General features: G+C 48.5%; 1 protein-coding gene across 1 annotated transcript in view; it reads left to right on the forward strand.

Annotated features, from left to right (window-relative positions):
- Positions 1 to 12,051, forward strand: part of GABBR2 (gamma-aminobutyric acid type B receptor subunit 2) — a 429,129-nt gene that overhangs the window by 326,099 nt on the left and 90,979 nt on the right. Inside the window, exon 11 of the mRNA XM_017527825.2 lies at positions 808 to 940. Coding sequence (XP_017383314.1) covers positions 808 to 940 — 133 coding nt within the window. The remainder of the gene's footprint in view (positions 1 to 807; positions 941 to 12,051) is intronic.

The raw sequence follows: 12,051 nt of genomic DNA on the forward strand, positions 1-12,051 counted from the left end.
ACTCCCTGCTCCCCATTGCAGCCTAGTAGGACGGGGTAGTAGATGGGATGGGCCTCTGGTGTCTGCCTCTGTCACCCAGCAACTGGGAGAGGTATTCCTGCCCACGTGTGGTGTGTGACCATCTTTGTGCACAGAACAGTGTGAGCTTTCCTAAGCAACCCTCGAGACTCAGTGTTTGGCCTTCTTGACATGGTCCACTCAAGGCAGGGAGTGTGGTGTGGGACTTCCTCCTCGCTGTGGGGAACGTGGCTAAAGTTACATCTCACATTCTCTGGATTTGACATCAGTTCCCAGCCCCAGCCAAAAAAAAAAAAAAAAAAAAAAAAAAAAAAAAAAAAAAAAAAAAAAAAAAAAAAAAAAAAAAAAAACCCTGTTGACTTAATGCTTTTGTTTAAACTGAAAATTAATGGATGAAGAAACTGATGTGACAAGCTGTCCCTGGGGAAGTAATGGGAACCTGACAAAGGAGGCAGGGAAATTTGCGATTAGAAATGTATAGTTGTCTGAGGTCTTTTAGTGAAGGACAAACAGTAGGGAAGAGGGGTAGAGGAAAGCAGGGCTTTTAGTGATTTCTCTGTAAGGGGAAGGTTCCAGAGTGAGCACCTGGGTATTGGGGAGAATCAACTGGAAATTTGGGCTTTCCTGCTGATGTGTGCCCTGTGGTCCCACAGCACATTTCCGTTTCTCTCTCTCTCTCCCCTCTAGCCTGAGCAACAATATATATCTAGCAGGCATTTGGAAAATACCCGTTGAAGGAATAACTTAATTAACAGTTCTGTTACATCTGTTGTCTCTTTCTCTTGTCAGGCTTATAAAGATGTCGAGTCCATACATGAACAACCTTATTATCCTTGGAGGGATGCTCTCCTATGCGTCCATATTTCTCTTTGGCCTTGATGGATCCTTTGTTTCTGAAAAGACCTTTGAAACACTTTGCACCGTAAGTCATTCTGCATAAGCCAGTGGCGTATGATAGAAAGTTTTCTTGGTGACCTCAGGCATCAAAAACATGGATGCAAACCTAGAAATACATGAAAATACATGAACAGGCAGGGAACAACACATTTAGGAGTTCTTCAACTCAACAGGGAAGAATGGTGTTATTGTCAGGCCAGAATGGGCATAAATACTGCCTGTAAAATTAAGATAATGGACTTCCAGCCTGGGCAACATGGTGAAACCCTGTCTCTACCAAAATTATGAAAAAATTAGCCAGACATGCTGGTGTGCGCCTGTAGTCCCAGCTCTTCAGGAGGCTGAGGTGGGAGGATTGCTAGAGCCCAGAGGTCGAGGTTACAGTGAGTTGTGATCGTGTCACTGTACTCTAGTCTGGGAAATACAGAAAGACCCTGTCTCAAAAAGTATATATATAATGGACTTAACAGGCCACTGTTAGAAGAGAACCCACTGAGAAATGACAGTAACATAGAAAAGGAGGGAGAAAAGTTATCCAGAAAAGCATCAGCACCAAGGGTCAGGGTCAGGGTCAGGATCGTTTGAGAAGGCACAGATCCTCCCATCTACCTCAAAAACCGTCAAAGAATATGATGACAGATCTTTGTATGTCTGACTTTGAGTCATATGGTAAAAGCTGTGATTGTTATTTTCTATTTAAGTGGTGTTTTCTTAAATAGTTTTTTCCTTATTGTTCCCCTAAGGAGCATTTTTAGACATTTTTCCCATATGATTCCCCTTACAAAAGTTTAATACCAGAAATATAATGTATATCTGTTTGTGTACTTTATGTATATCTGTGGTTTATACATTAAAAAAAGTAGTGTTTCTTCATATTCAAGAACCAACAGTTGCCCCCGAAGGGGCGGTATCATCCCTATTGAGATATATATATATTTACATTTAATGAAGTCCAAAGCAGCATAATTTATTTTCTGTATTTTAGAAAGATTATTTTTAAAATTAACATTTTTAGAATTGTAATGCCCAAAGAAATGACTTTTAGTTATTTTCTTAAAGGCGGTTATGTATTGGCAATCACTTAATAGTTGTATGGAACTAACCCTCAGTTGAAAAAATCATGAACTTTTTAAGAATAAAGTAACCAGTTGAGATTTATTTCTGGACATTGACTATGATCTGTCCAAACAGGATTAGCCAGTTGGGTCTCTTTAGAGTCCCAGATGCAATAATTCATCCAGTCCCCTGCCTGGAAGACCAGAGCTAGAGGGGATGGTCAAAAGATCGGTGTTGAGTCGATTAATCCAAAAGCCACTCCTTTGTTGTTGCTGTTTTCTTTCAAGATGCTGAGAGCACTGTGGGCCCTTTTTTGCAAAGCAGCCCTTTTTAGAGTGCATTTGCTGCTCGCAGGCCTCAGTGTTGCCCACTGCTGGATGATGCGGGCTGAAGGCTAGCAGTGAGGGGTGCCTAAGTGAAGGACCCCTTAAATGTGTCCCCACCCACACCCCCGAGTTTGAAGACTGAATCCAGTCCAGTCCCTCTGCTCTGGCACAGCACATGAAAAGGAGGGAAACCCCCTGAGATCTTACAGTCCAGGGGATTTTGCTCTCCTGATTTCTGTGAATGATTTCTGTGAATGACTGTTACACATCATCAAGAAATTGTTCACATTACCAGTAATTTCAGTGTGAGCTGTCTAGCCAGGGAGAGGTCTACAGATACACTTACTTTATCCTTAATTGGGAAGTGCCTTGAGAAGTGTGTGGTCAAGTCCCCAGTAACTGAGGTCACTGGGGTGCTCAGGCACCTCTCCTCTCCTGGAGGGACCTGCAGGGCCATCAAATCCCAGTGCTCCAGGGTCACTCGGTTCACTCTGCCCACTCAGAGTTTCTCACTCCGAGCATGGCACTGGCTCATTCCTGCTTTATTATGCCCTGGGAGTGAAAGAGGTGAATGAATACAAGAGATGCAAGTGCCTGGAGTCAGCTTCCAAAGAAGCTGAGCTGCTCAAAAGTCCTTGTGGGTATGTTTCAGTGGGGTTTTCTCTAGAGTGTGGCCTTCTGACATTGGAATAATGACCAAAGCACATGGAAGTCTTACCAGTTTTAGCAGAAGTGTGAAGGGCACTGAGTCTCTGATATTCCTACATCAGCATGACTTTTGTGCCCTGAGATGCCTAACAATTTCATGGGCATACAATTTTTTTATGGCCAGCTTTCCTGGGCAGTGGTGAGGCCTGAAGAAAAGGTTGCTCCTGAGGGATGCTGATGAAGTTAAATGAGGAGTTCTCTCTTCCATCTGTGCTTAGACCTCCTCCCCAAGTTTTAGGACACTATGATGATTACAGTAATGAAAATGATACTGGGGCCGGGTGCGGTGGCTCATGCCTGTAATCCCAGCACTTTGGGAGGCTCAGGTATGTAGAGCACCTGATATCAGGAGTTCGAGACCAGCCTGGTTAACATGGTGAACCTCATCTCTATAAAAAATACAAAAAATAGCTAGGCATGGTGGCACATGCCTGTAGTCCCAGCTACTCTGGAGGCTGAGGCAGGAGAATCACTTGAATCTGGGAGGTGAAGGTTGCAGTGAGCTGAGATTGCGCCATTATACTCTAGCCTGGGCAACAGAGTGAGACTGCATCTCAAAAAATGATAGTGGGGGTAAGTTTGGCAACTCCAGTTCCTCAGTGGCATCCCTGAGAGGCGAGGGGCTTACCTCGGTCCCCCAGCTGAGAACCAGTGGAGCAAAACCCTACCCTCATTCCACCACAGCCCCACTCCCTTCTGGGGGTCTGCTCTGCCCATCTCCTCATCAATTGCTGTTGGCCACCTGGAAATGCCACCAGCTGGCCTGAGTTTCAGTCTCCACTGCAGAGACTCCTGCAGCAGACATCAAGGGCTGCCCAGCCTTCAGAAACTTTCTCCTTCCCAGAAAGAAGTTCCTGACATCTCGCCTTGTTCACAAGCCAAAGGCAATGAAAGCACAGGTGCTTTCTCAAATTTGACCTCAATTCGACAACCACAGGGTGATGCAGGCTAGGAAGCAAAAACAGGGACATCCCGCACACCCAGGGCTTTTCTTTTTAATGAAGCCTGACATTCTATTCTGGGAGTCACGCTCATTTGTGTGAGGGGAAGGTTGTCCTGGGAAGCTAGAGAAGGCTGGTATGAATAAATCATAAAGCACTTCACAAATCAGCATCAGCTCTGAACATGAGAACCCAAAAAGATGGTAGGGCCTGGTTCTCACCACCCCTGAGAATTAATTTATTTGCACTCAAGGCTGTTTTAGAAGCTCTGTAAAGGGGAGTCCACATGCCTGACTGTGGGGAAAAGGCATAGATGATCTCCTCTGGATTGAATTGGGTCAGCACAGATGTGTACATGGGTTAGGGCTGGGGTCGTTGATTTACCAATTTTCAGTATCGCCCAGGAAGAGGAAAATAAAGCTCAATTTAGAGCCTGAGTATCAGTCCCTGATGGGTAAAATTTGGGTTCCGTTCCACCTGCTATTCCAGGGTGAGCCGCTCCTTAATGTCACTTGGTGCCATGGATTCTGTTCTTCAGACCTAGAAGGCTGCTCCCAGCAAACTCCCACGAGTGGGGAGCTGCAAGGAGAAGCAGGACCACATAGTATAGTGAGCACGGGTCTTCAGACAGCAGCCTGCCTTTGACTGCCACCTCTTCCACTTACTATCTCCTGACTGCAGCAAGTGACTTCACCTCAGTTTTCTCATCTGTACAATGAACATCACAGTTTTCCCTCTGCAGGATTGCAGTGTGGGTTAAACAAGACGGTTCAGACAAGCCGCCTGGAACTCAGGGAAAGTGCCGCGTGGATGGGTGTAGGAGGAGGGGTCAGCATCACAGTTCGTCACCTTGCATCCCCATCACGGTGTCATTTCCTAGTGTTCCACGCTGGGTTCTGTAAGAAATCTTAAAGGACAGGGGACAAGGTAAACCATGAGGTCAAGTTCAGACATGGACCATCCTAAGTCATTCCGTCTGCTCTGCTGCCATATACATCCCGCTTTTTTTCCCTTTTAGCTTTCAGTATAGCAGCTTAACACAGTGAGAAGCCATGAACACCACCTCAGGCACAAACCTACGACAGTCACAATAAGAAGATTAGCAACAGCAGAAGGCAACACCTCTGCTGGGACGAGGGTGGGTGCATGTGTGAGCGCATGCACGCACACACACACACACACACACACACACACACACAGTGCTATGCTAGGGAAGCAGTTTCTCTTAGTTCCCATCCCCCACTCCCTCTGACCCTTTCCAGAATCTTCCCAGCCTGTCAGTGCCGGTTTCAGCAAGTCTTGAGAACAGCTCCAGCTATACCCTGTGCTGTCTCCCTGGACACTGTGTGGGTAGTGGAGTCACCATAGCAACGTGGCCCCTGTGGACATGGAGCTGCCTGCAAGGATGGTGCTGGGGGTGGGCCAGGGACCCATTGCCAGGGCGAAGAGAGGGACCCCCACAGTGGAGCTGACCTGGCTCTGGGATCTCAGGCCCTGTTTGCTCAGATAAGGAGCTGGGCAGGTGGGGAAGGGATAAAGCACTCGTCTTCCTTGTGGATCTCAGGCAGAAATCCCAGCTCACGCGTGGGAGGAGTAAGAATGCAGACAGGATGAGGAGGCTCCAGGTGGACCTTCCATCCCAGCGTGGGCCTCACACAGCTTCCCGGGCTCTCAGAAGCATTCTCAGGTGTGGGGTAGTCAACAGCTTCGTGTTAACTTCTCGAGCCTGTGCCCTCAGCCACTGTGATTCGCCAAGGCTGGCTTTCAGCCAGGAGCAGCCTTTCCTTCACGACTACCTGACAAGGCCAAGTTCACTGTCCCCACCTTACAGGACAGAAAACTGAAGCTCTGTCACACACTGCTAGGCAACAGGGATGAAGCTTAAAACTAGCTCTGTTGAACCACAAAGATGCCTGAGATGTTCCATTCTTTTTGAAAACAAGAATATTCTGATTTTTGGCCGGGTGCGGTGGCTCACGCCTGTAATCCCAGCACTTTGGGAGGCCAAGGCGGGTGAATCACCTGAGGTTGGGAGTTCGAGACCAGCCTGGCCAACATGGAGAAACCCTGTCTCTACAAAAATACAAAATTAGCCGGGCGTAGTGGTGCATGCCGGTAATCCCAGCTACTTGAGAGGCCGAGGCAGGAGAACTGCTTAAACCTGGGAGGCAGAGGTTGCAGTGAGCCAGGATCACACCATTGTACTACAGCCTGGGAAACGAGCGAAACTCCATCTCCAAAGGAAAAAAAAAAAAAAAAAAAAAAAAAAATTAAAATTTTTTTTAATCTGGTAAATACAAAAAAAAAAAAAAAAAAAAAAAAATTTAATATTTTTTTTTTTTTTTTTCCCAGCAAAAATTTTTTCTTTTTTTTTTTTTTGAGACGGAGTTTTGCTCTTGTTACCCAGGCTGGAGTGCAATGGCGCGATCTCGGCTCACCGCAACCTCCGCCTCCTGGGTTCAGGCAATTCTCCTGCCTCAGCCTCCTGAGTAGCTGGGACTACAGGCACATGCCACCATGCCCAGCTAATTTTTTTTTGTAGTTTTAGTAGAGACGGGGTTTCACCGTGTTGACCAGGATGGCCTCGATCTCTTGACCTCGTGATCCACCCGCCTCGGCCTCCCAAAGTGCTGGGATTACAGGCTTGAGCCACCGCGCCCGGCCCTATCCCAGCCAATATTACCAAAATTTTTGTCTCAGATTTTTGCAAATTGAGCTATAATCCATATACCATATATTTTGCCCTTTTAATGTATACAATTGAGTGGTTTTAGACTATTATTTCATTTTTGATGCCTCTCCAGACTATATTAGAGTGTCTAGCACAAAAGAGAGAGGTTCTGCTATGGGACTGATTGTATTCAAATCCCAGCTGCACTACTTCCTAATGTGTGGCTTTGTTTACCTTATTTAACATCTCTGAACCTTAGTTTACTCTTCTGTAAAATGGGGATGACAATAATAGGGTTGTGAGGATTAAATGAGATCATGTATGTAAAGCACTGAGTGCCTGCCACACAGTAGGACTTCATACATCTTAGCCGTCATCATTATGTGTGAATGAATGGTGGGACTCTGTCCAGATAATTGTGTTCACCTCTGGATCCCATTAAGAGAGACACTGATAAAGCAGAGTAAACTTAGGTTGAAGAAGAGGCTGGGAGGCCACATGCAGTGGCTCATGCCTGTAATCCCAGCACTTTGGGAGGCTGAGGCGGGTGGATCACCTGAGGTCAGGAGTTCGAGACCAGCCTGGCCAACATGGTAAAATCCCTTCTCTGTTAAAAATACAAAGATTAGCCGGGTGTGGTGGCAGATGCCTGTAGTCCCAGCTGCTTGGGAGGGTGAGGCAGGAAAATCACTTGAACTGGGGAAGTGGAGGTTGCACTGAGCCGAGATTACACCACTGTACTCCAGCCTGGGCGACAGAGGGAGACCCCGTCTCAAAAAATTTTTTTTAAAGAGTCTGGGAAAACCAGTTGGTGCTGGCCAGTTTGGTGCAGATACCCCTGGCAACTTCTGGCCTTCTGTGGCCTTGCTCTGCCCAAACTGGAGCAGGAACAGACGTGGGTTCTGCCTAAGTCACAGCCAAGCTGGTGGCTGCCTCTGCCACCTTGAGTGCTGAAAGAGGCCTTGGGGCAGGCAGCGAGGGAGGTGAGAATGACACAAGGCAGGACCTCTAAGGACGCTGCAGCCATGTAGTGGTTAGAATCTGGCCTAAGAAGCAATCTTGGCCCAGAGCTGCCCTGAGGGGTACTCAGAAGAGTGTGGCTCAGTTTTAGCTCCCAGCTGCTCTACTAGCTGACCACCCCAACTCTTTTATTTATTTTTCTACTAAAAAAAAGTATATATAAGTTATAAGCATGCCACTCAGTGAATTTTCACAAACTGAACTCAACTGTGAATCCAGGATCCATATCAAGAAGCAGGACCTTACCAGCATCCCAGAAGCCCTTCCTGTCTCCTTCCAGTCCCTAGCTGCTCCTCCCTTCCCCCACCCCGCCAAAGGGAGGCCCCCATCCCGGCTCCTGCTAGCACAGACAGTGCTGCTCAGTGTGCACTGAGCCACCTGGGGGTCTGGACAGAATGCAAGTTCTGGCTGAGCAGGTCCAGAAGGGGGCCTGTGCATTCCTGACACTCCCAGGGGATGCTGATGCCACATCCCCAGACCACACTTCGAAGAGCAGGAATAAGATTAGTACCTGGTGCTTTATTTTGTGCTTGTCTCTTGGAGACTGGTTGTGTAAAAGAAATGGAAGCACCAGAAGCCTGCTCCTGGGGCCCAGCTGTGGGAGGGAAGGAGCTCCTGGTCTGGAAGACACCAGGGTGTGGCCTCCATCCTCGAACTTCGGGAAGCAAGGCAGTCCCATCACAGCTGGCAGGGTGGAGTTTGAGTCCCAAAGCACACCTTTAGCCTCTTCACCCTGCCCAGGATGGGCAGGAGCTGGACAGGGATGGGGCGCAGGAGGCCCAGGCACTGATCTGGGAAGTGTGATGTCCTTCTGCCCTCATGGGGGTACTGAGATTTTCTAACTCTAACTAGAAAGGTGAAGGCTGCCTAGGAACACCCACTTGGCCTCCCAGTAATTTCAAGCCTGGTAGGAATTAATGAAACATTTTTAGTTAAAAGACCATAAACCTATGATTGTTTTGTTGTTGTTGTGTGGGGATTTCTTTTGAGGCGCTTGAGAAGTAAAACAATTTAATAATGTGAGTTTGGGGGCTGTTTCTGCAGGTGGACTCTCATGGCGGCCATGATAATGTGCCTTGTGATTTCAGAAGGCAGTGGGAAGGCTGGTGGGCCAGGAGATAACCCACAGGGTTTGATGGTGACCTTGCCCGGCAGGTCTAGACCAGCTTGGGGAGAGGGCCACAGGGACTAGCTGTTACAGGGCCTGATTGGGCCGGCTAGAGTCCTGGATGGGGTACAGATGCCCACTGAAGACAGTGGCCTCCCCAACCCCAGCTCCCTTCCAGAGGAGGAGGCTGAGGCAGGAACCAGGGACTCCCCAGACTCCCGAGCCAATAAGCAGGATGATAGCCTCCTTTCCCAGACACCCCACATGTGGGCCAACCTCTGGCTCTGCTCAGCACTCCTGTTCCATGGTTCATTCATTCATATAACACTCCCAGACACTTACTAGGCACAGATCATGGTCCTCAGGGAGTTGGCAGTGCAGTCAGAAAACCTAATTACACAAACAGTTCCTATTTACTATGCTGTGTACACTGAGAGAGACAGACCTAGGGGAATGAGTAAGGCCCAGAAGCAAGGGACAAATCAAGGAAGACTTAAAATAAGGGACCCCTCTGAGTGAGCTCCAGTTACTTCTGGAAGTCCTAAATAATATACCATACTTGCCCACAAAATTCTCAGCAGCTGTAGTCACCATGGCGTGGCCACTCAGTCCTTCCTCTCTGGCCCTGATACCCATTCTTCTGTGTCTTCTGTCCACAGAGCTACAGGAAGGCACACAGCAGCCCCCTCCCCACCATGTCCCACCCTCCTCCTGCAACCACCCATCTGAGAATGCTGCACTTCCAAAAAGCTCCCCAACCTCCAGTCCTGACGCACCTTCTGGGGTTGTAGGGGGAATAGGAAGAAAGGCCTCTCCCTCATTCTGTGGTGTTCTGTGGCCCAAGCCAAGGCCGCCAAGGGCAGTTGTGCACTTTCTGCATGACACAAGGGTGTCAGCTTCAGGGACAGGAGCTGAATTTTGGCTTGTGATCTGCCCTTTGAGCCAAGTTCTTGGAGTTTGTTGACTACAAGGTCCTTGAGGAGAGGAGTCCTTCAGAAAGGGGCACAGAGGCCAGGCACTGTGTCTTAGCTGACCACAGAGTAGCTCATACCCATAATCCCAGCACTTTGGAAGGCCCAGGTGGGCAGATCACGAGGCCAGGAGTTCGAGACCAGCCTGGCCAACATGGTGAAACCCCATCTCCACTAAAAATATAAAAATTAGCCAGGCATGGTGGTGCACACCTGTAGTCCCAGCTACTCAGGAGGCTGAGGCAGGAGAATCCTTTGAACCGGGGAGGGGAAGGTTGCAGTGAATCGAGATCATGCCACTGCACTCCGGCCTGGGTGACAGAGCGAGACTCCATCTCAAAAAAAAGAAAGGGCCCAGAGGGGGCACATTTCTCTGATTTGCCCCCAAGGCTTCTAAGATATCCCCTAGGCTCTGTCTTGGGTTCCAAAGTACTCCTTCAGGTCCCGAGTCACCAGTGTCCCCTGGCACTGTTCCCCCAGAAAGGCTCTGCTGAACTCTAAACTGTAGAGAAGATTGTCCGTACAGGTCTTACCTAATAGACCCTGAGCAAGACGGGGTCTTCCAGAGCTGTTTCTAGAGGCTGCTCTTCAGAGTCTCATTGTGTTAGGATTTATTTGTCGCCCCTGTCCCAGGAAGACAAGATGGGCTCTGGAGACCTCAGGCCTCTTAGCTCCCCCACCTCATACCTCACAGTGGTCTCGGGCTTGCTTTGGGGCAGTCTGGGAGTTTCTTCCCTCCTTCTCACTATTGATGGCCTGGGGTGGGCAGTCAGAATGAAATAAAAGGCCCTTTAGAGAACGTTTTGGACTGCAAAAGAGTGACTTGCCTTTTGTGTCCAGCCAGCCACCAGGGCTTGCTCCTCCCTCTGACTTGTTGGCCTGAGGCCCACACGAAACTGTGGTGTCAAGGAGGCCCGGAGCACAGCAGTCCTGCCCTTCATGTCAGAACAGGCCTGCCCACAGAGATTGTGTGTCCATTTTCATGCTGATCCCCAGAAGGGCAATGAAAGCCCTTCACCGTGCCAGGCATGCTTCATGAAATCAGTGGAGCAAGCAGCTGAGCAGAATTGTGGGCATAGATTTTTCCTTCCATTTGGAGATTTGCTCTCATTTCTTTTTCCTTTTTCATAGCTGGGACTGAGCTGGGAACTGCCTGCCTAAAGTTTCTCTTCTCCCTGGATGTATTAGGTTCAACGCAGTTTGCAGAGGGGGCTGAGTACTTGATAGCTAAGGGGAGAAAAAGAAAGATGTTAACATCAGAAAAATAAACACACATAAGACTTTAGGAGAAAAAGTGAAGTAGCTGTTTCTCTGGTGTTGATGAATCAGTAGAGACTTGTACTGGAGGCAACATATTGGAAAACAGAATCATTAGAACCCTTCAGATGAAACCTTCTAGTTTATTTGGCAACACGGAGCCACATAGAAGGGAGGCACCTGGGATGTCATTAAATGAAACCTTCCTCAGTGCAGGAAACGCCCCTGCAGCATTCTAATGGAGGGGGAGAAGAGGGGGTCTTCCAAGCTTTGCTTGAATATGTGGAGTGATAGGGAGCTCACTACCTGCCACACAACATGTGGAAGGAGATGCTGAGGCCATGAACTCCGCCTCTTTTGCTATCAAATGCTCTAGCTCTCTATGGTCTTCCTTTCCTTTGCTTGCTCGGGCTCAACTTGCACATTTGTGGTGACAAAGAGTTCACAACCTCCTAACCTGGCCCATTCAGCCTGATTGTCTCCTCTTGGCTCCAGAGATGTAAAGGTGGGCAAAGCATCCCCTGCCTCCCAGTAGCTTCATCTAGTGGGAGAGGCAGACAGGTAATCAGATAGATGTCATCTCTGTGTGACCAGCAGAGCAGAAACGTGCTTGAAGGCAGACGTCATGAGGAGGAGGCCGCCATGACCTCCTCAGCAGGCTTCTCAGAGGAGGTGGCTCATAAGTTTGGATTTCAGAGGATGCGTGAGAAATTGTGAAGAACATCGAACATTGAATGGCATTTTGCATGGAGGAAGCAGTGCGTGTCAGACTTGGCAGCATGAGCCAGTGTGGTGTGAGGGAAAGGCTGAGCAGGACAGGATGACTTGAGGAATATCAGAAAAGGTGGAGTTGTGGGGGCTGTGCCCTGCTACGAGTTTGGAGTTTAACCCGAGGGCTCTGTGGGACGTTGCTGTGTTTAAATCTCAGAGACTTAAACTGGGCTAACACTTAATCCGGGGACTGACCGTGAAGCCCTGGCCGTAGGTGTCTAGTGGCTGTAGGCAGGAACACTCCCAAAGGCAAGGTGGTTGGTCGGTTCCCTACAGCAGACAGCAATGGGGTGCAGCATTGATAGTC

The sequence above is a fragment of the Cebus imitator genome, unplaced genomic scaffold (assembly GCF_001604975.1).
Source record: "Cebus imitator isolate Cc_AM_T3 unplaced genomic scaffold, Cebus_imitator-1.0 Scaffold51, whole genome shotgun sequence".
Classification (NCBI taxonomy): Eukaryota; Metazoa; Chordata; class Mammalia; order Primates; family Cebidae; genus Cebus; species Cebus imitator.